Raw genomic sequence first — 27,849 nt, 5'->3', positions numbered from 1 at the left:
GTCGTAGTTTTAGGTGTGATGTGTATATGAAATATGGGGACACACCTACTCAGAAAACTTTGAATATGACTCACGACTCCTACCTACCAATTGAGGTGAGAGCTCTTATGTTAATTAAGTTAGTGTCTCCCACTATCTCCTCAATGATGAAACATAGAGGGTATGTAAAGCTATCTCCTTTCTTTTGGCATATCCTTGATAGAAGTGCAAGGTGTATATATATGTGTGCAAGTTGGGGATGATCCCATGCGTAAATCCCCGAGCATACTTCCTGATTCATATCCACTTCTGGATACTAGAACTCCCGCAATAGTTGAGTTATTACCTCTCAAACTCCTATAGGATGGGAAGTGATAAATATGTCAAGCCTATCCCTTCCTTCTTTCGACCTGGCTCAAGGATAGATGATATATGACACAGGCTCTAGAGTAATTCTATTCTTTAGCTCTGAATGTGATTCATGTCTCTTACTCACTTCCGGGTGTCAAACATTTAAAGTAGTTGAGCTACCTTCCCTGAACCGTCTATATGTCGATTAGTAGTGGGATGTAAAGCTCCCTTCTAAAAGAATCTGGGATGACAGATGTCCCTGATTTCCTTAAGCCAGTTGGCATTACCCTAAAATATGTCTACAACTCCTAAGACTTCATTTAATGTATCCCTAGGGGCACTCAAAGGGCACCTGAGATGATTATTGTCCTGATTCCCGAATGATAGTCTATATGACTACCTTATTAAGTTTCAGATAATAATCCATCTATGCGTGGTTAATAATGACACCGAGTCCCATAAAGGGCTGGGTACGGTATATGATAATGACACTGAGTCCTATAAAAGGCTGGGTATGATATATGATAATAACACCGAGTCTCATAAAGGGCCAGGTACAGTATATGATGATTATGACACTGAGTCCCCTAGTAGGCCAGGTACAGTATATGATGATATGATTATAACACCGAGACCCATAATGGGCCGGGTATGGTATGATAAGATATGATGGTATGAGAGGGTAACGGTATGATATAGATGCACATTACTCTCTTGACCGAGTCCCTCACTAAAGGGCCGGATATGATAGATAGGCATGTATATGAAAACCTAATGATGTATTTGTAATGTATGAGATAATGCCATATATGATTGTATGATGCCGCATATGAAGATATGATGACACCGAGCCCCATTACGGGCTGGGTAAACTGTTACACTTGTGTCCTGCCTCCTTATTTTAGTTGTTGTCTTAATTATGATATTTTATGCTTTATATACTCAGTACATGTATCATATTGACCCTCTTTCTTCGAAGGGCTGCATTTCATGCCCGTAGGTACAGGTACACATATTGGGGATCTGTTAGCTTAGGATTTCCACTCAGCTATATTAGAAGTGCTCCACTATTCCGGAGCCTAGCTTTTGGTGCTGATCTTTTAAAGTACATATTGGTTTATTCAGGGGTACGGAGGAGGCCCTGTCCTGCCATATAATACCATTACTATTTTTAGAGCTTTGTAGACATATGTTAGTGGGTTGTTTATGAGTTTATTTCAATTGTGCCTATATGGCATGTTGTAAATATTTTTATATTATAGCAGCCTGGTCGGCTTGCATGACCTTTCATGGTACGATACGAATGAAAGAGGCTATATGTACATGAAAAAGTTTTAACTCAGTGGGGTTTTAGTTAGTAGTATCTCTTGTTTATAGTTCGATTTGACTATAGTTGATAGGTATGTATATGGGGGTCCAGGTCGGACCCCAGTCGTGGCCCACGGGGTTGGGTCATGACAGTGATACCCCATGGCAGGGAAAATTGGAAATAAAGTTATAGGAATTCGAGAGGAATTAAAGGCCAAGTAGTGAGTCGTAGGACCCGACTTACTTGTGTAAGCTATTACTTTGGATGTGTTACATATGTAAGCTACCAACTAGGAAATTTTACATACTTAAGCTACTTGAGTACGTACCAAGCTTACGTAGCAAGGATTACATAGATTCGTAAAAGAAGGCGAGATTACGAACCCACGAGGGGGGGAAAGAAGGTGACACATAGCAGTATGAGAGAGTTCCATGTGGAAGTAGCTGGAGAAAGGGGGTGGGCCCCACATGCCATATGGGAGCCCCGGATTGGAGGAGGTGATGTGTTGGCCCAATGAGGTCTTGACATGTGTCACCATTTAGGGCTTGACATGTGTCACCACTTAGGGCTTGACATGTGTCACCCCTTTAGGTGGACTATATATGTGTGTCTTAAGACTTATCAAAGTTCCATACATTTCTAGAAAACCCAAGAATAAGAGAGAAAGGAAGAGAAGAAACTAGAGAGGTAGAGAGAGAAGGCCAGTGATTTGGAGAGGAAAAAGGTAAGTTCTCCGATTTTATTCCATGAATTAATTATCTAGGGTAGACCATAATGTTATGAAGGTATTGTTAATGTAAATATATGGTTTGTATAATCCCCAAAATGTTAACAAACAACCCCGAAGTTTCAGCTACACTAAAGGAAATTTCGAGGCTAGTTCTGGTAAGTTTTGGCGAGTTTTGGGTAAGGTAAAGTTTTCCCTTTCGAAATGGAGTTTATGATGATTTTATGAGGTATATTACATGTATTAAATGAGGTTGGAAGTGTAAAAATTTCATAAGGACACTTGACATTAGAAACAAACTAAATTGAAGTCGTTATAGCTAAATCGAAGTCGAGTAGTGTATTATGATTATGGTGCTACATTTGCAGCTGGTTTGGTGGTGTGTTGCGGGGATGAAAAGTGTTCTAAAAAGGGTGTGAGTTATGGTGGTTTCAGCCACACAACCCCCCGTTTGGTATGGTTAAAGATTTTACGAAATAAAGGTTAAAAACTCTATTTTGATGTTGTAGTTTTGAGCTAGTGGTTTGGAGTTGTATTGAGTAATGTTGAAGTGATTTACTTGTATATATGCTTCTGGTTGTTTTTTTGGTATGGTTGTTGACATGGTGGCTGAGTTGAAATCTCAGGGATATTGAAGTTATAGGAGAGATGCTGCCTGATTTTTGGTAACTTAAGAACTAGTAATGAACTACTCGAGAGAAATGGATAAGGAAATGACCTCTATGGAGACTTGGTTGTAGAGTTGGAATTGGAAAGTGAAAGGTCATTAACCATAGTATTACTTTCATTTTAAATAGGTTCAAGAGACGATGAGGCAAACATATTAGGAGTAATCTGTAAGAGGTATGTAAGCTAACCGTTCCTTCTTTGGGCATGTCTTTGGCATAAGTATGTAAAGCTAAGTGTTCTTTCTCTTGACATGTTTTGACATAAGTATATAAAGCTAATCTTCCTTTTTGGTATGGTTTTTATGAAACAAGTATATGACTTTTATATGATTCCAAGGAAGTTCCTATTTGTAGAGCCACTAGGATGGCCAACTTCTTGATTTTCCAAAAGATATTTTATCGTGCCTATATACATGTATATGATTCCAAAAGTTCTATTTTGATATAACTCATAGTGATATTCAAAAGGTACTTGATACGAATCTTGTCTTGATTTTTGAATAATAGCTCATTTTGTTAACTCCATCGAGTCTCAAACATGATTTAAAGTGCATTTAGTTTCTCACTACTCCACTCGTGGATGCCTCAATGCTTCCTTCACCAAGCTCGGGTCAGGTTTTGATATCGTGCATACTTCGCTGCATCATTCGTCGTGCCCTGACGTGAGGGGGCAGGTACGCCTTGTACATGGGTTTGATTTGTGGAGTTATGATGTGCCATGTACACATATGATATGATATGATCTGATATGACCATCTAATATGGTATGATTTGTTACAGAGATATTCTCTATTCTAGATTTATGATGTATTGTGGTGCCAGTGATGGAGCGGCGACCACGATTTGTTCATTGAGTCCCATAATGGGGTCGGATATGGCATATGTTTTTCTGCATACATTATCTGTGGTTATGAAAAGTATTTTGATATTCTGGATATTTTGCTTATTTTTGCACCTTCTGTTCTGGTAATGGCTTTACCTATTACAGTCCATGCTTTACATACTCGATACATTGTCCTATTGACCCCCTTTCTTCGGGGGATGCTTACATGCCCGCAGGTATAGACGCTCAGTTTGTTGATCCGCTCGCTTAGGACATTCACCAGTTGGTTGGTAGGGCTCCTTTGTCTAGAGCTCTATTTTGGTACTAACTTTTCTGTTGTACATTTGTACATATTGGTTAAGGGTACGACGGGGCCCTGTTCCGTCATATGAATAGGCTACCATTCTGTAGAGGTCTGTAGACTTGTGATATGGGTTATGTATATATATTTTGGGTTTTGTGTTCCGTGATGGCCTTAATGGCCCTCTTGTGCTATATCGGTTTTCATGCGCTCTCTAGCGACGCCTTTTTGATTTCTACTTTTGTTTATTCTGCTAACACTCTAAGTGGGACTAAGGGTACATATGGGTGCCCAACTTGGGCACGAGTCACGGCCTACGGAGATGGGTCATGATAATAAATCCTCTCTCTAGAAAACAATTCTCTCAAGACTCTCATCTTCTCCTACAAGACTCCATAGAAGGATCAACTAGGGTTTTCAATTCTTCTATAAATTTTCAAAGCTTCAATCAAGGAATCCACCCAAAGTATGTGGGCATTGATTCATGGACATCTTCTACCCATGGAGCCCAAAAGATATTCAACTTTTCAAGTGATTTCAAGTATAAATTTTATGAGATTTTGGTCAATTCTTATTTCAATTCATGAATTTAGTTATATTACATGATTCTCTACTCAATATGCATGAATTATCAATTATTGCATGACTTCCATAAAGTATTCCTAGACCCATGGATTTAGCTAATTTTCAAGTATGAACTTCTAAAAGTTTTGATGGGTCTATCAATTATGATTTAAACTACGATTATGATACTATTTCAATATGAATTAATGATTATTCTACAGAATTGAAGTATTTTCTATTAATTTTCTAACTACTTTCTCTAGAGTTCAGGGAATGAATTATGGGTATTTTTAATTATACTCCTATTGATGTTTATCTTCATAAATTATGTATTAGTTGATATTAAGTATATTATTATGCATGTTTTCAATCAAATTTCTTAATTTTCAAGTCAATTGATCATGTATACATGTCTTACCCTAATTTTAAGTATAAGTTATGATCATGAATTTTCAAGTTATATTCTATGAGAGTTTTATTAATGAATTCAAAGATACTTTACGCAAAAAAGTTTATGAATGATCATTATAAGTATGTTCATATATGAATTAAATGATTTAAAATTGAATTATGATTGCCCATGCATGAAGCCTATTTTCTATGATGATATTATGAAGTATGATTATGAATTCAATGATTTCAAATGTATTATCATAATTCTGATTCAAATTGATTATGCATTTGAGTTTTACTCTAAATTCAGGTATGAATTGTGATCAAGAATCACAAGTACGTTCAAGGTATGAATTTCATGCAAGTTAGGAAGTAAGGTGACTTAGGGCACTATGTGGTGACCTAGGACCTAACTATATGAATTATGCAAATATGATTGTAATGATGAAAGGACAATTCTCACATTACAAGTACATTATGAAATGAGCTATTTTATGAAATATGAAGTTTATGAACAAGTTATGATATATGCTAAGTATGTTACTAAGTTATATGTTCCATTGAGAGATAACCTAGCAGCAAGTGGACCTTGGGATATGCATTCTCTCCGTAATTGAGGCAAGAGATCCGTAGTAAGATCACATTGTCCCATAACTACGCGCTACCATAGTATAAAGGATCACCAGTAGAAGAGGCTTAATTCCCTTAAGGGTCACCCATAGTAGAGGCTCGATTCTTTATATAACTTAGTGGATCCACTTAGGCATTTAGGAGTCTACCTTGGCAATCAGTCTTCCCTTTGTGTAGGGGTAAAATCGGGACACCATGTTATTGCTCACATGGTTTATGTCGGATAACGGTCGCTCTCACAAAAGGTATGAGGTCCCTCTTTCAATGTTTAAGGTATTTCTTACCATAGCTATTATGTCTTTTACAAAGTAAAATATGTTCTCTCACCCATGGTTTTATGACTTTCAATATGATTTAAGGTCTTTACTACTACTTATGAAAATTTTTCATTTATGACTTATGACTATCCATGCATTGTACAAGTTCTATTTATAAGATTACATTATGATTTTAAGTGAAATTAGCCTTACTCATGATTCACTATTACGTATAAATGGTTTACTTATCATATGTTCTGACCTTGAGCTTTACATTATTGCTTTTATTGCATGCATTGTAATCCTACATACTTAGTACATTCAAGGTATGAATTTCATGCAAGTTATGAAGTAAGGTGACTTAGGGCACTATGTGGTGACCTAGGACCTAACATATGAATTATGCAAATATGATTGGGATGATAAAATGACAGTTCTCACATTACAAGTACGTTATGAAATGAGCTATTCTAAGTTCTCACATTACAAGTACGTTATGAAATGAGCTATTCTATGAAATATGAAGTTTATGAACAAGTTATGATATATGCTAAGTATGTTACTATGTTATATGTTTCGTTGAGAGCTAACCTAGTAGCGAGTCGACCTTGGGATAGGCATTCTCTCCCGTAGTTGAGGCAAGAGACCTGTAGTAAGATCACATTGTTCCATAACTACGCGCCACCGTAGGATAAAGGATCACCCACAAAAGAGGCTTGATTCCCTTAAAGGTCACCCATAGTAGAGGCTCGATCCTTCATGTAGCTTAGTGGATCCACTTAGGTATTTAGGAGTCTACCTTGGCAAGTAGTCTCCCCCTTTCTTCCGGTGTAGGAGTAACATCGGGATTCCATGTAATAGCTCACATGGTTTTATCAGTTAACGGTCGCTCTCACAAAAGGTATAAGGTTCCTCTTTCAATGTTTAAGGTATTTCTTACTATGTCTAATATGTCTTTTACAAAGTAAAGTATGTTCTCTCACCCATGGTTTTATGACTTTCAATATGATTTAAGATCTTTACTACCACTTGTGAAAATTTCTCATTTATGACTTATGACTATCCATGCATTGTACAAGATCTCTTTATAAGATTGCATTATGGTTTTAAGTGACATTAGCCTTACTCATGATTAACTATTACATATAAATGGTTTACTTATCATGTGTTCTAACCTTGAGCTTTACATCATTGCTTTTATGTCATGCATTGTATTCCTACATACTTAGTACATTCAAGCGTACTAATGCATACTTTCGCCAACATTGTCTTATAATGTAGGTCTCGGCGATCACCCTACATATTCTCGTGGCTAGATAGAAGACTTGTTCACTTGATTTGGTAAGTCCACATGCTTCGGGGACTACCTATCGAGCTTATTTCTTTTGTTGCTACACTTAGACTATGTTGCTATTTTGAGACGTTTCTTTCTTGTTTAGGAAGTTAGTGGCTTGTTCTATTCCCCCACCTATGTTAGTATGATAGAGGCATGTTTAGACATAGAGTTGATGTAGTCCGTTTGGACATATGACTTGAAATTTCATTTTTATTTCTAGACTTTCATGTTTGAGATTATTTTTTTGCTTGTTTTTATAATGTTTTAACCTTACCTTATGAATGTAATGTATGCTAAGAGGCTTGGTTGAGATCCTCTGGGATTTCGATTGCTGTGTTACGACTAGGCCCTAGGTCGGGCCATGACAGATAGGTTTGAAATGTTGTAGAGAAGTTATTCATATTTTAATTTTGTACGGTGTTTGGTTGTGTTTTAGTAATTCTACATAATTAATACTCACATAACTTATAAGAAAATCTATGTATAATTTTATGCGGGGTAGAAGATGGAATAAATTATGCAAATATTAATTATACATGGATTAAAATAATAAAATTACATATTTATCCCTATCAATTTACTTTCAAAATATTTTTTAATTATATATACTTTCTTATAAAAAAAATTATACTACTATTTATTTAATTTTGTTTTTCTCTTTTAGTACTATGGATAACCCGGATGTAGTAATACTCCTTTAATTTCTCCACACGTTTCGTTCTAAATAATGAAACTCAATGTCTCATTTGTTCTCACTGATCTCTCTCTTTCCTCGAGTTGTTAAATATACAGAAATACTATTTTTTTTTCAGTTATAGAGATATTGAGCCCGTTTGGATTGGCTTTAAGTTGGTCAAAACCAACTTAAAGCCCCTTTTCAGCTTTTGGACGTGTTTGCCTAATGCTAACTTTAAGTCAGAAAGTTCTTAAAGTCAGTCAAAAATGAAAAGTTAGGATTTCTAACTTTTTTTTTCTAAGTGCTTAAAGTCATTTTCTTTGACCATGGAAATTACTTTTATATCCCTTATATTTTAACTAAATTCCCAAACTACCCTTTTTATTCTTTTAATCCTAAAATTCAAGTAATTTTCCTCATTTAAGCACTTTTATCCAAACACTCAACTGCTTATTTATAAAAATAACTTTCAGCACTTTAAAGTTCTAAGAGCACTTCATACATAAAAATTACTTTTTAAGCCCATTCAAACGGGCTCATTGTTTCCACACTTCCAAAATATGCTTATAAACAAATAAATTTACAATACATATATTTTAAAGATCGGTTCTTCTCATGATCTGTGCACAATGGACATAATTAAATCCTACATAAATAATATCTACATAACTAATACTTACATAATTAAGCCTTGCATAATTAAATCCTGTATGTCTAATACTTGCATAACTAATACATGCATAATTAAACCCTACATAACTAATACCTGCATAACTAAACCCTACATAACTAATACCTGCATAGCTAAAACCTACATAATTAATATCTGCATAACTCTAACCAGTAACCAAATGGCCCCTCAATGTACATCTAATATACATGATACACAGACGATATACACCGATATACAATATTGATATACAAGGCATAAATGGGCTAGAAAGGCCCAAAAATGCAACAACATGCCCAAGTCACTGGTCCAGACGGACAGAAACCAGTCTTGGGCCCAATTTTATTATGGAAAATTTACATAAATGTACTAAATTAAGAAAATATTTACTATTTATGGCAATAATATTTTTTTCACTGAACACTTATAATACAATTTTAATACATATTGACGAAAATAATTTATAAAACTCATATAATACAAATTTTATTCATGAATAATATATTTATCACATACTTTAATACACTTATAATACATTTATATTGCATGCACAATTCACTTTTAATACATGACAAATATATCATAATATTGCTATAAATGGTAATAAATAAAAAGTATCGCTAAAATCAGTAATTATTTATTAAAAAGTATTTTTCCTAGTAAGTTTTCCCTTTATTATTTGATTTGTTTTTTGCTTAATTATTTAGTTGTATTTGTTTATCTTGTATTGTTTCTAAATTTAAATGTTTTAAGAACTTAGTTAAATTCCCCAAAATGATAAACCATCTTCTGTTTGTGTTGAGTTTTTATTTAGTTTTCTAAACCCTCTTATTTCAAATGTTCTTAATCAAATCTGTTAGTCAAAATCTCTATTCAATTGCCTAATTTGATTCAAGTTATTATCTTTTCAAAATAATAATTCAAATGCTTTCTTTCTTAGTCATTTTTTGACAAAAGTTTACTCTTTCCCAATTGCTTCAAGTGTTCAAGTTAATTTCTTTTCAATTTGTTTTTATTTACTTTAGGTAATTTTTCCTAAAATGTTATTCAATATTTTTAGTTAAATTGTCGAATAACTGCATGTTAACGGATACTTTAAGTGTTAACACCTTTTTAAAATAAAAATATGAATTTCTTATCATTTTTTTAAAATTTTTAAAAATAATTTATTAAAGTCTTTTTCAAATTAGATTTTCTTAATTTCTTTAAAAAAAATTAATTGACGAATCTTTCTAAGTATATTTTCTTGATTGTTTTGTATTTAGAACATTTCGAAGTGGTTTTAAAAAAGTAAACCACGACACATCATAATAATCATCACACACTCTCTCTCTCTTCTAGTTTTCTTCCATTAATTCCCCCGATCTTTTTTCTACATCTACAGATTACTTTTCTTGTGGGGTTGCTTTTTTGGAGTGTTAGTCTATGGCGATTGCAGCTGCAGCTGTTATCGTTCCGTTGGGCATTCTCTTCTTCATTTCGGGTCTTGTTATCAATCTTATTCAGGTAATTCTTGGTTCCCAAGATTTGGGTATTCTTATTTTTTTCCCTTTTTCAATTTGATTTGGAATAACCATTTTTGAGTGTGCTGGAATCTATTTATTTTACTATTTGGAATCGCCATCTGGGTTTTCTATTTTTTTATTTTTTCTGGGATCTTGGTTTGTCGTCTGCCTTTTATGATTTAAACTAATACGAAATTGATGAAGCTAATGGATTGTGCTTTAATGGTTGAATCACACAAAGGCTACTTGCTTTGTCCTTGTACGACCAATTTCGAAGAGCACATACAGGAGGATTAATAGAATCGTTGCAGAGCTCTTATGGCTGGAACTTGTGTGGATAGTTGATTGGTGGGCAGGTGTAAAGGTAAGTAATGCACTTGGGATGTTATGCTAATATGCATGAATTGATGAGAATTCTCATGATCCTAAAATTCACTAACGAGGGGGTGATGTTTAGTTTAAATGTTTGATTCATGCTCCAGTATAAACTTCATGACATCATTTACTGGTACTTTCTCTTGGGATATTTGGACTGTGAGTTATTTCCTTATAGCTTCAAAAGAGAATATTCATGATCCTAAAAATCACTGGTAGCAATTAGCTAGAAACAAATCCTTTTATATATTTTGATGGTTATGTTTGTAGTTTTATCTGTTGCATAGCCCTCTTTTTAGCTTATTTTCAAACAAAGTACTGTATGGGCTGGTGTGCCTCATCTCATTGATTTCACTTGTAGTTATATTATCTACGGGACCTATAGTGATTTCACTTTAATTTTGTTATCCAAATAGAAGTGTAGACAGACCAATAGATAAAGTTTGGAGCTTTTGGGGTTGGAAGCTAAGTTGGTGTTGGAATGTTTCAAAAAGCTTTCAGTATAGAATTTGCTTGAATGGTTTTCTATGTGATCGGAATGTTTTCATCTTTTTGTTGCAACTCTTATTATAAACAAGAGGAATACTTAAGAAGTATACCAGTAATACTTAAAATCAAAAACACATAACTGAGACTTTCCTCCTATGAAATCATAAGTAATTTTAAATACTAGGGATATCCTCCTCTTCTTGAGGATATTCATGTTTGCACTAAAAATAGAAAAGAACCAAACAATTTAGCTTTATCTTCTCCATAGAGCAACTCTTCTCAAAACATCTCCGGTTCCTTTCCAACCAAATAGTCCACCAAATGTAAGCTGGGACAATCTTCTATCTCTCCTTGTGCCCTGACTGATTTCCATCCCTATTCCAACATGCCAAAGCTTCTTTTATGTTCCCTGGCATAGACCAACTGATGCCCCTTGTGTTGATGAAAATCTACCAAAGTTTCACAGTCTACCTACAGTGTAAGAAGAGATGATTTATTGTCTCTGCCTCACTTTCACAAAAAGAGCACCTGGAGCACAACTGGATACCCCTCTTCATAAGGTTATCCTGAGTGAGAGCAGCCTGTTTTGCTAGAAGCCAAGTGAAACATGCCACCTTGAAAGGTACCTTAACTTTCCATATCATTTTCCATGGCCAGTAGCTTAGTTGAGTGTGTGCCCTCTGTGAGTTTCTGTAAGCTGATCCGACTGAGAATTTCCCATGTTTGTCTGGAACCCAAAATAGTTTATCTTCATTGTTATTGAGGCCCTTGTATTGCTCCAGGATTTTTAAAAATTCAACCATCCTGCCCGCCTCCCAGTCATTTAAAGGCCTCCTGAACCTTAAGTTCCAGCCCTGATCATCTCTCATCTCTTTAACAGTGGCCATTTTCTGTAGAATCAAGTTGAACAGGTCATAAAAGCTAACTTTGAGTGCCTCCTGTCCCACCCAAACTTCCTCCCAAAACAGGGTTTTCCTTCCATCTCCTATCTTGATTTTGCACCTGTTTATAAGTTTTGGCCATAAATTTCTGATTTTCCTCCAAACTCCAGTGCCATATGGTTGTGTTGTTACTTTGGTGATCCACCTTGTCTCCATTCCATATCTGCACTTTATGGTATCTTTCCATAGTGATTGTTCTTGAAATGAAAACCTCCACAACTATTTCATTAGCAAACTGTGATCTGTAGCTTCAAGTTCCTTGTTCCCAAACCCCCCTTCTTTCTTGCTAACTAGAACTTGATCCCACTTGACCAAGTGAAACTTGTGATTGTTTGGGTCACAGTTTCCTTGCCAAAGGAATTTCTTCTGATGGCATCCATTCTATCTCTTACACTTGCTGGCATAGGGTACACAGACACCATGTAGGTAGGCAAAGCATCAAGGACACTGTTGATGAGAGTAACTATGCCACCTTGGGATAGATCTTGGTTTTTTCAATTGGCAAACTTCTTCTCACATTTCTCCAGTACATTGTTCCAGATGCCCTTTGATTTGCTCGTCTCCCAAAGGTATTCCCAGATATATTGTGGGTAGTTCTCCAATCTTTCCTCCCAAAATATTTGCAGACTGTCAATCATAGGTACCTCATTAACTGGGTAGATGAAGCTTTTGCCCCAATTAATGTGTAAACCTGAGGTTGCTTCAAACATTATCAGTATAACTCTTAAAAACTTCAGTTGGTTTCTATCTGCATCACAAGAAATTAGAGTATCATCTACGTATTGGAGGTGGGAAATGACTAGACTTGATCTATCCTCCATATTAGCATTGAAACCCCTTATCCAACTGTTTGTTTGGGCTGTTCTTAGCATATCATTTAGACCCTCCTTTACCAAGATAAAGAGAAAAGGAGATAAAAGATCCCCTTGCCTTAGGCCTCTCTCAGATGAGAAAAAACCTGTGGGACAACCATTAATCAAAACTGAGAATTTCATTGTAGTGGTGCAAAATTTGATCCAATTTATCCATCTTTCTCCAAAGCCCATGTTATTCAAAGTTTTCCAAAGGAAGCCCCAAGGTCATAGGCTTTCTCTATATTTTGCTTACAGAGATTACCTGGGACCTTGCTGATTTGCCTCACATCTATACACTCATTAGCAATCACAATAGCATCCATGATTTGTCCGCCCTCAATAAAAGCCATCTGATGTGCATCCACCAATTTGGATACCACTTTTTTCAACCTTTCAGTTAACACTTTTGAAATGATCTTATAGATGCTACCTATTAGGCTAATAGGTCTGAAATCCTTCAGTGCTTTGGCCCCCAACTTCTTTGGGATCAGTGTTATAAAGGTGGCATTGAAGCTCCTCTCAAAGATGTTCTGATCATAAAAATTTTGAACTGTTGCCACTACTTCCTTGCTTACTATATCCCAACAATTGGTGAAGAATGACATGTAGAATCCGTCAGGTCCACGTGCCTTGCCCCTAGCACATGCCATAACAAATCTTTGATCTCATACTCACTGAACTGACTTTGTAGTATTATATTGTCTTCTTCACTGATAACAAATCCTGATCTATGGTTAAATTAAGGTCTCCATCTCTCTGATCCCGTGTACAAATTCTGATAAAATTTGACAATCTCCTATCTAATCACTGTTGGATCCCCTGTACACTCACCATCCACAAGGTGTGTGTCTATATTATTGTATCTTTTGTGACAGGTTGCAGTTTTGTGAAAGAACTTGGTGTTCCTGTCACCTTCATTCAACCATAGAGCTTTGGACTTCTGTCTCCATGCCACTTCTTCCCTTTTTGATTCTCCTCAAACTCTACAATAAGAACTATTCTTAGATAGATCTCATCATCAGATAACTGTCTTTGGTCCTGAATTACCTCAATCTCTGCGAGCTAGCTTAGGATACTCTGTTTTTCTAGTCCCAGATTGCCACGACTAGTTCTACTCCACTCTTTCAGGCCTGCCTCTGCAATTGTGAGACTCCCACCAAAAACTTTACTTTCTCCTTGAAATTTTCTGTCTGCAACTACCAATTCTCGAATTTGAAAAATGAATTTGATCTTTCTCAGTTGCCACACTCAAGAATCAGAAGACAGTGATCCGAGGTTACTCTATGTAGGATTGATTGTTTAATATTCCTAAAAGAGCTTTCCCATGCTTCAGATATCAAAAATCTATCTAGTCTGGCTGCAACATCATGGCCTTCTCCTTTCTTCCAAGTGAAAGCGTTCCCTGCTAGCTGTAGGTCCACTAGCTCCATATCCTCTATGAAATCAGAGAAGTCCATCATAGCTTTGTTATATCTTGAGCAATTCTCTTTTTTCAGTAGGAAATCTAACAGTGTTGAAATCTCCCACCACCACCCAAGGACCAGAGAAAAGTCCTCTTACAGACCCTAGTTCCCACCAGACCTCCTCCCTTTCTGATCTTCTATTTGGAGTGTAGACTCCTGTGTTTTGCCCACAAATTTGCAAGTTATACTGTATGTCCCGAACTCGCAAATCTGCCCATCCCATAGTAAAATTCCCCCCCCCCCCCCCCCCCCGTGCCACTTGCTTCTAGTTGCACATACTTCACCCATCTGTTTGACCACAAATCTTTGATAATATTCCTTATATCCCCTCATAATTTTGTCTCTTGAAATCAGAAAACTGGGTTACTTTAAAAAAATCTTCAGAGCACAGTTCCGATCAGCGCACGGGAAGGATCATTGGTGGTGGAATAGATTCAAGCGTATCCGATCAAATAACAATAACCCGAACTCAATCAAAAAACGAGAAAACCAAATTGAATCCACAAAGAGGGTAACTCGATGATTGATTAAGTTAGAAGAAGTTAACACAAGCATTATCGGGAATCCACCATAATCACTCAACTACAATTACCGACTAAGAACTACACTAATACTACGATTCACCTAGAAACTACAAGTTTCAAAGCTTTCAAATTTCAATTAATCATAATCTAAGTCTTTTAAAATGACAAAAGACTACTACATATACTGAGAAAATAAAGAAGACACTTTCTTTACAATTTTACCCTTAATGAGATAAGGGCCTTGTTTGGTTGTCTTCTTTTGTGAATTCTTGAATTTGAAGATGACCACTTGCACACATAGCCTCTTTCTTCTTTCTCTTCACTTTGATGGACCTTCCACACATTGTATGTCTTTATTTGGTGTCCATCAAGCTCCTCTAAAGCTTCAATGTGATCCATGCTATCCATGACGCTATCAGGGAGTCATCGGAATCAAGACCTTTGCTTCTTTAATGGGGCTTTGTCTCTTTCCATCAATCTTCACGAACATTTCCTTCGCTATCTCCTCAGAACCCTGAAAATGGACCCCAAATTCTTCACCCAATTATGAGGATGTTGTCTAATCCACGAGGATACTAATAAATGAGAGTCTGGGTCCATATTCTCTGTCAATTCTGTTGAATTCAGTGGAATAGCCTCTTCTACATTTAGTGCCCGAATTTCCTTTCTTCCTTCCTCCCTGTTCGACTATATCACTTCTGTCGTCAATATGTATTATGGTCATGGCATTCTTGTCTACAGGTTCCTCAATTTGAATTGCCTGCTCACCACCTCTTTCATTGATTTGACAGAGATCTGATATGAGAAGGCCCTATTCTTCTCTACTGTTTCGTCGAAGAAAAATCTTGTTAATCTGATTTGCTTCAGCTTCATCACTTAAAGGGTCTCCTAGAATTTTTATTACTGAGGCCTTTTTAAAAACATTTGCCCATTGGGCCATTGGATCTTGACCCAAATATTCCAAGCCCATCCTTTTCTCCTTGCCTTCATTTAAATTGAGGTCATATGATGTCCCATGTGTTTCTGACCCCACTACATTTTCACATGTGAAGTCGCATGTTTGGACAGTTGTTTGGGAATCAGAGTTGCCCACATACCGTCACCTCTCTATGTCCCTAGCCTCCTCTTCTTTTTATGTTACAGGATTTCTCTATGGACCGTTGTGCAAAGGCTGGATTTTCTTTTAGACCTTCAGTTAATACTCTGACCAAAGCTTCGATCCAAATTTGGATCCTGAAGATCTTTCCATCGTGTCTCAGCTCCACCACCTTCGGTACCGACACTTCATACTCCTCTTACCTTTAGTCTTGCCCATTTCAGGTGGTTCCGAAGCTCGGTTTCCTCTTCTGTCTGAATCCATCCACTGCAGATATCACCTATTTCTTGGTGAATCTTTTGAGACCAGATTTGTAGTGGTAGCCCTACCAGCCTGATCCACACCTGCTTCAGATTTTCTGTTATCGAGTTTGATGTCGGCGACCACCAGTCGAGTTGGAGTTTGTGATTCTTCCAAAACCAGGTTCCTTTCATGATGTAGTCCGCATCCATCTTTGTGGGGAGTTCAAAATGAAACTAGTTTTGACCCATCTCTTATATGTTTACACAGATGCTTCCAAGTACTCATCGACCATCGGCGGATCTCCGACAAGACGACACTTGGAATTTCTATTGGTAAATTGCCTACTACACTTCTAGCCAGAAGTTCATTCTGGGTTCTCCCTGCCTCATCAGAAATCACCAGCGAATTTCCTTGTCTATGGTTCTAGCATCATTCATTTCTCTTGTGGACCATTTATTATTTCTGACTGTATCAGCATACAATAACCCTTTCTCTGTATTTCGCTGCATTAATGTCACTGTCCTTTTACTCTTAACATTAATGAAATTCGTTATTTTGAGAGCAATGTCCAACCACTCTGAGTTGAAAGACCATTCAGGAATGATGATTATTGCTTTCCTTTTCCCTTGCATATTAATAATGCCAATGTAATGGCCAAATTTGTTGAAGTTTCTAGAGCAAAAGAATACGAAGGCATGATCATGAAAATTCCATCTTTTAACTGAATTTCCTTTGGTTTTCGACGCTTCTCTGAGGACATGGGCTATCCATTCCATCGCCTTCTGGCTGAAACTCGCTCTTGTCATCATGTTACGCCCTCTTTCCACCCCATTGTACCAAGTCTCAGCTTTTGAGACCGTCCTAGTGATATCGTATGATTTAAATCCTGCTGCGAAATATATGACATCTTCACCCATACTTGAGGAGAAAGAAAAAGGATGCTAGAAAAGAAAGAAACGGGGATCAGTAGGTTGATTCCGGTGATCGAATACCACCGGAAAAGGTCTCTATAGGCCCATAAGGGACCTTAGAGGTGGAACTCGGGAAGAGGGCCTGGAAGCATATTGCTCTCTCTTATTTACTACTTTATTGAAATATTCATGTCTCACTTTTGCAATTACAACAAGGTTTCCTTTCTTCTTGCTTGTTCTCATTTGTGTTTCTAATTTTTTCGATTGTCCTGTATACTGGTTGCATTTTTATCCTTTTTTTTTAAATGTTGAGTTGGCGTCTAGGAAAATAGAATTCTTTCAACTTCATTTGAGCCAAGAGAGACATGATTGAGATATTAAATTTGACATTCTTTTCCACTATTTTTTTTTCTTTTAATGCATGTCATATGAGATTTCTTTTTACATTGGTGAGGTTCTGTGGTTGCAGATTAAAGTGTACGCGGACCCAGAAACATTTAATCTAATGGGTAAGTTAAATTCTGTTTCCATTTTTATGCTGCAGATTTTATGGTAATATTTTGTTAGCTCAGTTTCATGCGATTGTTATGATTGGCGAACATTGATCTTTCCAGGTAAAGAACATGCTCTTGTCATCGCAAATCACAGAAGTGACATAGATTGGCTTGTTGGTTGGATCTTAGCTCAGGTTTGTATTGAAAGTTGATAGTGTCATTTTGGATATGTTAGAATGTTCTAGATTCATTGATGTGTTCAAGCTAATAGCATAAAATATTCTTCCTGATTTTGATACAATTAGTTTAGTGTACTTGCTTGGGTGTATCACGTCAATAAGTAAAAAAATGTATTTTATGCTTTTATTTATAGACAAACTAATCTGCTACAAATTTATCAACAAAAAACCCATATATATACCTAAAAGGGGTACAAAATGGTCGAGACTTTTCTGGCGTGAATTGAAAGTGACTAAATTTATTATTCCTAATGGAGTTAAAAGTGAATTTTATTAACAAAAAATAACCCAAAAGAGTGGACGAAATTTTCCTATATGAATTGTAAAGTGAATTCTAGTTGCAAAAGGACTCTAAAAATGAAATGAATTGGAAATGAATATGTCTAAATATTATGAAATAATTAAATGATTATTTCGTCTAATGTGAACTCTGTTTTCAAGAGGTAAAAAGCGAACCATAAAGGCAGGCTACATATGCTCAATTAATAAGCATCGACTTAAGTAATATAGTCATGAACACACAATAAAAAACAAATCTTATACAAATATTTTTGCAGAACCTTAAAACCAGAAAGAACCCAACTAGAATCAATAGATCACAAAATTACCTTTCAAAAAATTTAAAATAGATTCTTAGACAGAGTTGAATAAACAAAATTACTTTCCTTCTTTTTAAGAAAAAGTCGAAACCTACAAGAATAATGCAATATACAGTACAACAACAACAACCCAGTTTGATCCCACAACGTGGGGTCTGGGGAGGGTAAATTGTACGCAGACCTTTACTCCTACCAAGGTAGAACAACTGTTTTCGGGAGACCCTCGGCTCAATAAAGCATAAAAAGAAGTTAGATAAGTCTAAAAAGTGAAGTGGTCAATAACTACAAAGCTATATGATAAGGCACAGAACGGAGATGCTACAAATAAGATAGAGTAATCAAAGTATGAAAAGTACGGTGAGTAAAAAATAATAAGATAATAGCAGACATCAGAGAACAAAAGAAAAATTATAGTGTGCTAAAGCGTCTACTAATACGATAGACTACCGTGACTATATACTAACCCTCTACCCTAATGTGGGTCCTCCACACCCTTCTATCTAAGGTCATACAGTATAAAGGAGATTTAATGAAGACTGTAGTCCCTTTCTTTTTAATAAGACTGTAGTCCTATTGACCATTTCCTTCTAAGCTTACCTTTTTGATTGGGAACATATGAAGTAATAAAGAAAATTGTGCAAAATCCACTTGTCAATATTTGCAAAATAAGGTACAAGGCAGTTATTTTCAGAATATATTATTAATGTCACGACCCAAACTACCACCTAGGCGTGACATGGTGAATAGGATTCCAAGAGACCCTAAACAAGCCACTTGACATAAGTATGACACTAAGATAAAGACGTAACTGAAATAAAGAGATAAGTGGAAGATAAGTTCTCAAATAACAATCTCATTAGAGCAAAGAAAATCTGAACGAAGACCGTAAGTGGAATCTATTTGTCACACCCCGAGTCTACACCCAATGTGTGGCCGATACTCAGAAACCATTGTTGGTCCCAAGAGAACCCTTGACCTGGCTAACTAACTTAGCAGCAGGCTTAACTCAATAGCAAAAACATAATAAGATGGGCATGCAAGGCATAAAATACCACTCTCAATAATAGTTTGCAAAATATTCTAAATATATAGAAGGAAATCAATGTTCAAACATAAACATTGAAACACTGAAATGACTCTCTACTCTGTCTATGAAGCCTCTAAATAAGTATGAACAGGTGTCGGAACGCTCCCATGGGTACCTCAAATGAACTACTAACAGTGTTATCAAAGGCGAAAAGCGCAAACAAACTCTAAGGTCTGTTGGGGCTTTAAGCGCAAAGCACAAATAAAGCGTGAGCTTTAATGAAAAAAGGCGCAAAGGGACAAAATACAAATATATATGTTTACTGCAAGACTAATAATTATAAACATGAATGACAAATATATGACCAAAGAAATTGAAAAACAAAACTATGATAAAGTAAGATATCAATTGTTTAGTATCACTTCTTCAGAAGAGGCTCATTGGCAAGGAAAAGTTTGCCTTAGAACCTTGATGACGACACTGAAGCGCACATAAAGCGAGGCGAAGCGCTCAACATGTTTTGAGCCTCGCTTCAGGGCTTAAGAGCGTTTAAAGCGCGCCTTTGACTACACTGACTACTAATAATGAAAGAGTCCTCCGAAAGCAAGGAAGTCTCACCAAAAGCTGACGAAGTGCGATCTTCAATGAAGCGTCTGTTGAAAATCTCTAACACCTGTATCTGTATCATAAAACGATGCAACGTTGAGAGATGTTAGTACATGGAATGTTTGGTATGCAAAATGGCTGGATAGGTAAATAACTAGATTGGATACTCCCAACAAGAAATACTAGTCATAACTCGACTGAAGTAAAGCAGGCAAGTATAATGAAATATCAAGATTTTACAGTAAAAAAATAGTAAGGCAATGAATGCAACTCAAATAAAAGTAGTATTTTTTTTCTTTTGGAGAGTTTCTCTAACTGACAACCATCACTATGAGCCTCGTGATGGTACAATGTGTTGCTCACGTTGCTAGAGCCGTCCATTACCTTGTCCAACCACATGATCCTATCCTACACGGGCAACGTAGTTTATGGAGTTTGAGTTGTCTAAACTTTTACCCAAATCGGTGTTCAATACTACTCTAATAAACATGCAATAATGCTCATATATTAACTGCGAGTAAAATACTCAAAATACATCTCTTTAACTCTAATTGAACTTAACTCGGTCTGCTCAATTCTTTCTCAAACTCATTATACTTTTCTTTTAAAATAAACATACTTTCTCTGTCTCAGTAAATGCATTTAAAATCACTCGTGTTTCTCAAACTCATTCTCAATATAAAAGTAATGCATACTGCTTTTAGTTTACTCAAGCTCTGAAAGTAATGCATAGTATAAATCAATGTAACAACTTTAAGAGGTCGTTTGGTTTGGATACAAGTTATGATGTGATTAGTTATGTTGAGATAAGTTAAGGTAGGATTAGTTGTGCTGAGAGTAGTTTTTATTGCTTGTTTGGTTTGTCACATTTAAAATTATATTCATTGCATAATATCTAAGAATAAGCTGTTTGTTTACTTAAAATACCCTCCACCTTACTTAGATATTTTTGTGTATGCATTTTCATGATTATGTTGTGCATTTTTAAAATTAAACTTTCATCTTATTTAACTTAAAAATAAAACTTTCATCTTATTTAACTTTAAATAAAATTTCCATCTTATATAACTTAAAAATAAAACTTCCATTCTAAGTTTATTAAAGTAAAATAAATCTTATTATTAACATTATCTACATTTTAATTGATAAATAAAATATATTTTTTAAGTGTGTAATAAACTATTTAATTAAAAATATGTATTTTAGTAGTGGAGTGAACATTTTAAGAGAAATCAAAATATAAATAAACATAAGAATTAGACAAATAAATTCAACTTATAGTATATTCATAAATTGAAATTGTATTTTACAAAATGTAATTTTTTAATAGGAAAATATATTATCATAAAAACAACGATTAATTAAGGTTGTGAATGTTACTATAAATGTTTTTAAAAATTATGTTAATATACATGAATGAAAAAGTGGTGTATAAAAGAGAGTTTAAGGGGGGTATTTTTGTTATTTTACATACTATATCCCAGGATAGAGATTACTATTCCACCCTCAGGGAGGGATAACTTATCCCAGTACTAATTGTTAATTCTGTGATAAGTTATCCCAACATTTGCAACCAAACAAAGAATTAAAGGGCACTCAAAAATTATCCCGGGATTAACTCCTCTTATCCATAACCAAATGACCCCTAACTTCTCAACTAGGTAGGGTTCATGTGAGAAATATTCATGAACTATAATCCAAGAAAATCAAAATTCCACACAAAGAAACATATACTCAATAATAATACTAAAAAATTCACTAGAATGAAAACAATTTCAACTCAAGAATTCAAGGGAACTTGGGTTAGGACCCTAGGTTCATTTTCTACTAACTGAATTTAGATGTAGGGCGTGAGGACGAACTTAGTCCAACACTCTGAGTAGCCTTTCATACTTGGAAGAACAAAGTTCTTTACGAAACTTGAAGAACTCGATGAATGCTTTTAGAACCCTAGCTTTTCTCCTCTTGAAACATCGCTCTAAGTTAGTGAAGTAATTATAAGGAGGGAAGGGTTAAATGATACTGATAAGGGGCTTATTTTGGTCTCAAAATATGAAGGCTTGGACTGAGAAAGGGTGGGAAAAGACCCAAATACCCTTTATTAAAGTTGACAAAAGTTGTCTACGGTGCCATTTATGGTCCGTATAATCTTTTACGGGCCGTAGAAGCTCTCTCGTAGAAGGTGCATTGAAATTTGGGGATTTCTAATGTCTGGGTCTGTGGGACCTTCTACGGTCCGTAGACCCACCTACGGGTTGTAGACACTGGTCGTGGAAGGAGTGTGAGGTTGTCTTCAGGATCTTGGTCTATGAGACCTTCTACGGTCCGTAGACCCCTCTACGAATCGTAGAGTCCCTTCGTTCTGCACACTTAGAGTTTGGGTTTCAGGACTTGGCCTACGGTCAGTTCTATGGTCCGTAGAAGCTTCTACGGGCGGTCCATAGACTTCACCCTCATGAAACAGTGTCTCAAGTTCCCTTCCACGAGCCTACCTACGGTCCATGGGAGCTTCTACGGATCTTAGGTGGCATTCGTAGAAAGTCATCTGAGGCAAAAACTCCAACTTTCCTGGTTTTCCGATTGATCTAAGTTAGAATATTTTGGGGTGTTACACTAATGTCTGACATAAGCCTTTTCTAACATAGTTGAGTTGCTAGGACATGTCCCTAGCTAACTCAAAAAATCTGAAACTAAATCTGGAATGAACATAAGAAACTCATAAACGGCATGTCTCCGAACCATGAGGACTCACCGAGTAGTGCAACACTGATAAGATCCAATACTAACCGCAAGCGTGAGAGAGGGCATCAGAACCTATGTTATGAAACAATATAGGCAAAAGTATGCAATTAGTACTCGGAATATACTGAGTATCAGGAAAGATGCATGAACATGAATAATATAGCATGATAAGTTTGAAACATGCAATGACTAAGCTAAAACATGACATAATCTGATAAATCTGAGTTAAAAGCATAATACATGGTCAATGCAATAGTCATAAGAAAGTCATAATCTTAACGTAATATAAGTGAAAATCATAAGTCTTTGTGAGAGATACCGTTAACCGACATAAATCATGTGAGCCATAACATGGAGTCCAGTGTCTTCTCTACACCGAAAAGAGGTTGTCTTACTTGCCAGGTAAGGACCATGAACATGAGCTATTTTAGATCTACTAGCTAAAGCCAATTAAGGCAAAGTCCTACGAGGGCACGTAGTTATGGGACTAGGGGATTGCTTCTAAAAAATTCCGCCTCTACTAACGGGTGAACCTTAATCCCAAAGTTTACTCGGTTCTAAGTAAACTCTCTACGGAATATCATACATGAACTTATCATAATCTTTGAAAATGATAAGAATCTAGTAATACCAAGTTCATCATAACATAATTGAATCATAGGAATAACTCTTTTAACATATCATGATTTCAAAACATATTCATAAAAAGAAACATATCTAAAGCATCTGGATCATGATAACATAATTGAATCATAGGAATAACTCTTTTAACATATCATGATTTCAAAACATATTCATAAAAAGAAACATATCTAAAGCATTTGGATCATGATAAGTTTTTCATAGAAAATCACACGTCAAATCGGAAGTGGCTAAATCATGGAGATCTTTCATAATGAGAATACTTCAATTCGAAGCAACTTTGTTTTCATAAAACATACTTGATACTTTATCTAAAAGCATTCTTAAATCAAAGTTTTCTTCAATCATGATGCATGCATAATCTCAAAACATTGTTCATAATCATAAAATAGGCATAATACATTGGTTCATGAGAAAACCATTGAAAACATGCAATTTAGATCGAATCATGCATAATAAGATCAAATAGGATGAATTTAGACATAAGCAATTGAATCCATTAAAAATTTGCCAAAACCCTAGAAATTTTGATTTGAAAATCATGGAAAAAGTAGAGAAATTTTTAGGGCTCAATGGATGGAAATGATTCATTGATGAATTCCCACATACCTTGAAGAACCCTAGCCAAGGAATTGGAAGAGGAGACTTGAATCCTTGAAATCCTAGCAAGCAGAATACCTTGAGAGAATTTCTTGAGTGCCTTAGGGGTTTTGAGTGAATGAGAAGAGGGAATGGGGGAAATTTGAAGGGTAAAGATAGTAATAGGACTTAGGAATTGACATAGTTTAGGTGTTAAAAGAATAGAAAATGACTAAAATATCCCTAAAAAATAACAGGTGGAGTGATCCCACAGATCGTAGGTCCTCCTGCGGACCGTCTTGGTCGCCCATAGGTCACTTACTAAGACCCCAAATCCCAGACCAAAACTACGAATCCCTCTATGGTCCGTTGACCTCTTTAAGGGCCGTAGACCCTCTCGTTCTGTTGAAGTCCAAAAATCAACTCTCTAAATCTCAATCTACGACCTCTTCTATGGGCTGTACAACCCATCTACAGACTGTCCCGTTGATCAGTAGGAAAACTTTTGAGGATTCCTACTACGAACCGTAGGACCTCATACTGTCTGTAAGTTGACTCGTACACCAACTTCTGAAACTCAACATTTTTCCTCAGCACCATGACTCACCTACGACTGCCTTCCTACAGGCCGTAGGACCTTGTGCGGATCGTAGGACTTTGTACGGTCCGTAGGTGGCTTCGTGGGAATGCACTAGAAAATTTTCTAAAACTTTTCTTTCCAACTAAACTTTCCAACTAACGAGGTGTTACAATTAATGTTGTTATATATATTAGTGTTTGTGTAATTAAAATTTCATTGCCAAAACATAGTAATATTATAAAGATAATTAAATATTAATTTAAGAAAAATAATAATGACAATTTTGTCTATAAAGGGCAAAAGTTCAATCAACATTTTTAAAGAGCTTCATGCTTTTAATTTAATAATATAGATAATAATATAGATTAGGATTCTGGATATTTAGGTAGTTGTCATTGTTTAATAACTTTTCTTATTTCATATGTATAAGCTCTCATCATTTCAAGTAGTCTAAACTTTATATAAGGAACTATCTTGCATATCTTCTACAACTAGTGGTGGCAAATGGGTGGATTGGATCGGATCTCGAGTTTCGAACTCTCCTCACGCTTTTTCCATCACGATTTTCTCTTCGAGAACACTCGCCTCGTCGATTCTTTATCGGATTTGGGCGGATTGAACTAAAGTAGATTGAATTTCATTTCACCTATGTAAATATTTGTAAAATATGGATTGGGTAAAATGATTTTAACCCACTTTAATCTCCTAAAAGCAAAAAACTTAAAACCTTCTATATGTTAATTTCCACCAAACGTTAAATTTAGCTAATTGTTAGCTATCAAATTAGACTGTCATGTTGTCTTTATTGTTGCACACTTGCATTTCAATTAATTTTTTTTCTTTCTTCAAAAATAAAAATGCATATCAACTTGATATTAAAGCCAAACTATTTAGTACTCCTATATAATAAAGGAGTGATTCTACATAACTATTTACCATAAGTTTATCCAAGCATAACAGACTCTAATTATCCAAAAATGCCAACTTTCAAAACAAGTGTAACATGATTCAAAATCTTGAATTTAATCCTTTACTAATGCAAGCAACAATTGCTTAAGAATTGAGATTAAAGTACAAAACATCTAAAAGAGAAAGGGCAAGGAAGAAAACACCTGACAAAATTGGCTTTGAGACACACAAAGATGAAACAGTTTTTTTTTTGACAAAGGTAAAGTTGTATTCCTCAGCAATAAGGGTGTGCTGGCAACCACCAAAAAGATTTACATCAGTGACCAAAAACAAAACAGCTCAAGAAAGCTGCTGCTAAACTTATAAAGAAGAAAAAAAGTTTAGAATCTGTCCAGCATCCTCTATACCCTCCTCTTTACACCAAAAAAAGAAAGTCTTCATACAATGCCATTTAATCTTTTGCACTGATTCTGCAATATATTGAAAGCACCTCTTGTTTCTTTCTCTCCAAATAGTCTACCATATACAATAGGGTATCATGTTCCACCATTTCCTCTGGCTCTTACTCCCCCCTCTCCTCACCCAGCAACTGAGAAGGTCGGCAGTGTGTTCTGGCATTGTCCAGTTTGTGTGTGTTCTGCTAAGAAAAATGGCCCATGGTTGAGCAGTGACTTTGCAATGGAGGAATAAATGGCTATTAGTCTCATATGTCTCATTACACAGTGAACACCAAGAAGCTATTTGAAAGCCTCTTCTTTGTAGCTTCTCATGAGTTAGGCATGCCCTTATTGCCACTAGCCATGTAAAGCACCTCACTTTAGTTGGCACTTTATTCTTCCATACCTTGCTCCATGGTCCAGAGATTTCCCCTGGAAGTTCCTTCACTTTCCTATTGTACAATCTGCTGACTGACAATATACCATCCTGATTGTGTTTCCAAATCATAACATCTGCTTCCAGATTTGTGCCCTTGAAATCATCTAGTGTTTGTAGCATCTCGGCTACTCTCCCTATCTCCCAGTCATTTAGTAACCTTCTGAAGCTTAAATTCCACCCATGTTCAGACCATACCTCATTTACCATGGCATCTGGAGAAGAGCTGAGAATATATATATCTGGATAGGAGGACATCAAGGAGTCTTGGCCAATCCAGTGGTCTTTCCAGAAAAGAACCCTGGTCCCATTCCCCACTTTGTATCTAATGTTGTGCTGTATTTGGCTCCATAAATTTCTCATAGTTCTCCACACAGAGACACCATACGTGTTATTCACCATATTGGAACACCATGGGCTGTTCTGTCCGTACTTGTTACTGATAACTTCCTTCCAAAGTGCTTGATCCTCTCTTCCAAACCTCCACAACCATTTTGCCAACAAACACTTGTTTTGTAGCCCCATGTTTCTGATTCCCAACCCCCCTGAGCTTCTACTTAGCAAAGTAGTTTGCCATTTCACAAGATGTATTCTTTTACCTTCCTTGATTCCCTACCAAAGAAAGTCCCTCCTTAATTTATCAAGTCTTTCTTCCACTTTGGCTGGCATAGGGAATAGGGACATAGCATAGGTATGTAAGGAGTCTAGTACAGAGTTTATCAGAATGGTTCTCCCACCCAAGGATAGATACTGAGATTTCCAGTTTGCCAGTTTCTTCTCTGTTTTTTCAATTATACCATCCCATATCACTAGCTCTTTATAACCATTTCCAAGTGGCATACCTAGATAAACAGTTGGGAGTTTGTCAATTCTGCACCCCAAAGTGTTTGCCAAGGCCTGGATCTGTGTAACCTCTTTGATAGGATATATACAACTCTTCCTTCAATTGACTGCCAAGCCTGAGACAGCCTCAAAAACTACCAGGATCATTCTGACAATTCTAATTTGCTCCTCCTTAGCTTCACAACATATGACTGTGTCATCAGCATAAAGCAAATGACAAATCTGCATATCCACCCCTGAGATACTACCAACTTTGAATCCTTGCAGCCATGAGTTTTGAGTGGCCATCCTCATCATACTGTCGAATCCTTCCATGACTAATATGAAAAGGAAAGGGGACAGAGGGTCTCCCTGTCTGAGACCTCTCTCTGAGGGGAAAAAAAAATGGAGAACCTAACAGTTTTTATACAAACCTCAATCCGTCTCAACCACTTCTCACCGAACCCCATTTGTTTTAAGATATTGAGCAAGAACTCCCAGTTGACATGATCATAAGCCTTCTTGATGTCTAGCTTGCACATAACTCCAGGGTCAGCCCCTCTGAGTCTAGTATCTACACATTCACTAGCAATAAGGGAAGCATCCATGATCTGTCTGCCTTTTATGAATGCCATCTGATGTCTGTTAACCA

At 36.1% G+C, this 27,849-nt stretch overlaps 1 protein-coding gene across 2 annotated transcripts in view; it reads left to right on the top strand.

Annotated features, from left to right (window-relative positions):
- Positions 1-9,973: 9,973 nt before the first annotated feature.
- LOC129889097 (1-acyl-sn-glycerol-3-phosphate acyltransferase 2-like) overlaps positions 9,974-27,849 on the top strand; it is a 32,508-nt gene continuing 14,632 nt past the window's right edge. For both annotated transcript variants that reach the window (XM_055964238.1, XM_055964239.1), the window contains exons 1-4: positions 9,974-10,190; positions 10,431-10,553; positions 17,555-17,594; positions 17,700-17,773. In XM_055964238.1, the coding sequence (XP_055820213.1) occupies positions 10,110-10,190; positions 10,431-10,553; positions 17,555-17,594; positions 17,700-17,773 (318 nt within the window). In that variant the 5' untranslated portion in view covers positions 9,974-10,109. The remainder of the gene's footprint in view (positions 10,191-10,430; positions 10,554-17,554; positions 17,595-17,699; positions 17,774-27,849) is intronic.

Source organism: Solanum dulcamara, chromosome 5 (assembly GCF_947179165.1).
Source record: "Solanum dulcamara chromosome 5, daSolDulc1.2, whole genome shotgun sequence".
Lineage (NCBI taxonomy): Eukaryota > Viridiplantae > Streptophyta > Magnoliopsida > Solanales > Solanaceae > Solanum > Solanum dulcamara.
This window is presented reverse-complemented; position numbering and strand designations above follow the sequence as displayed.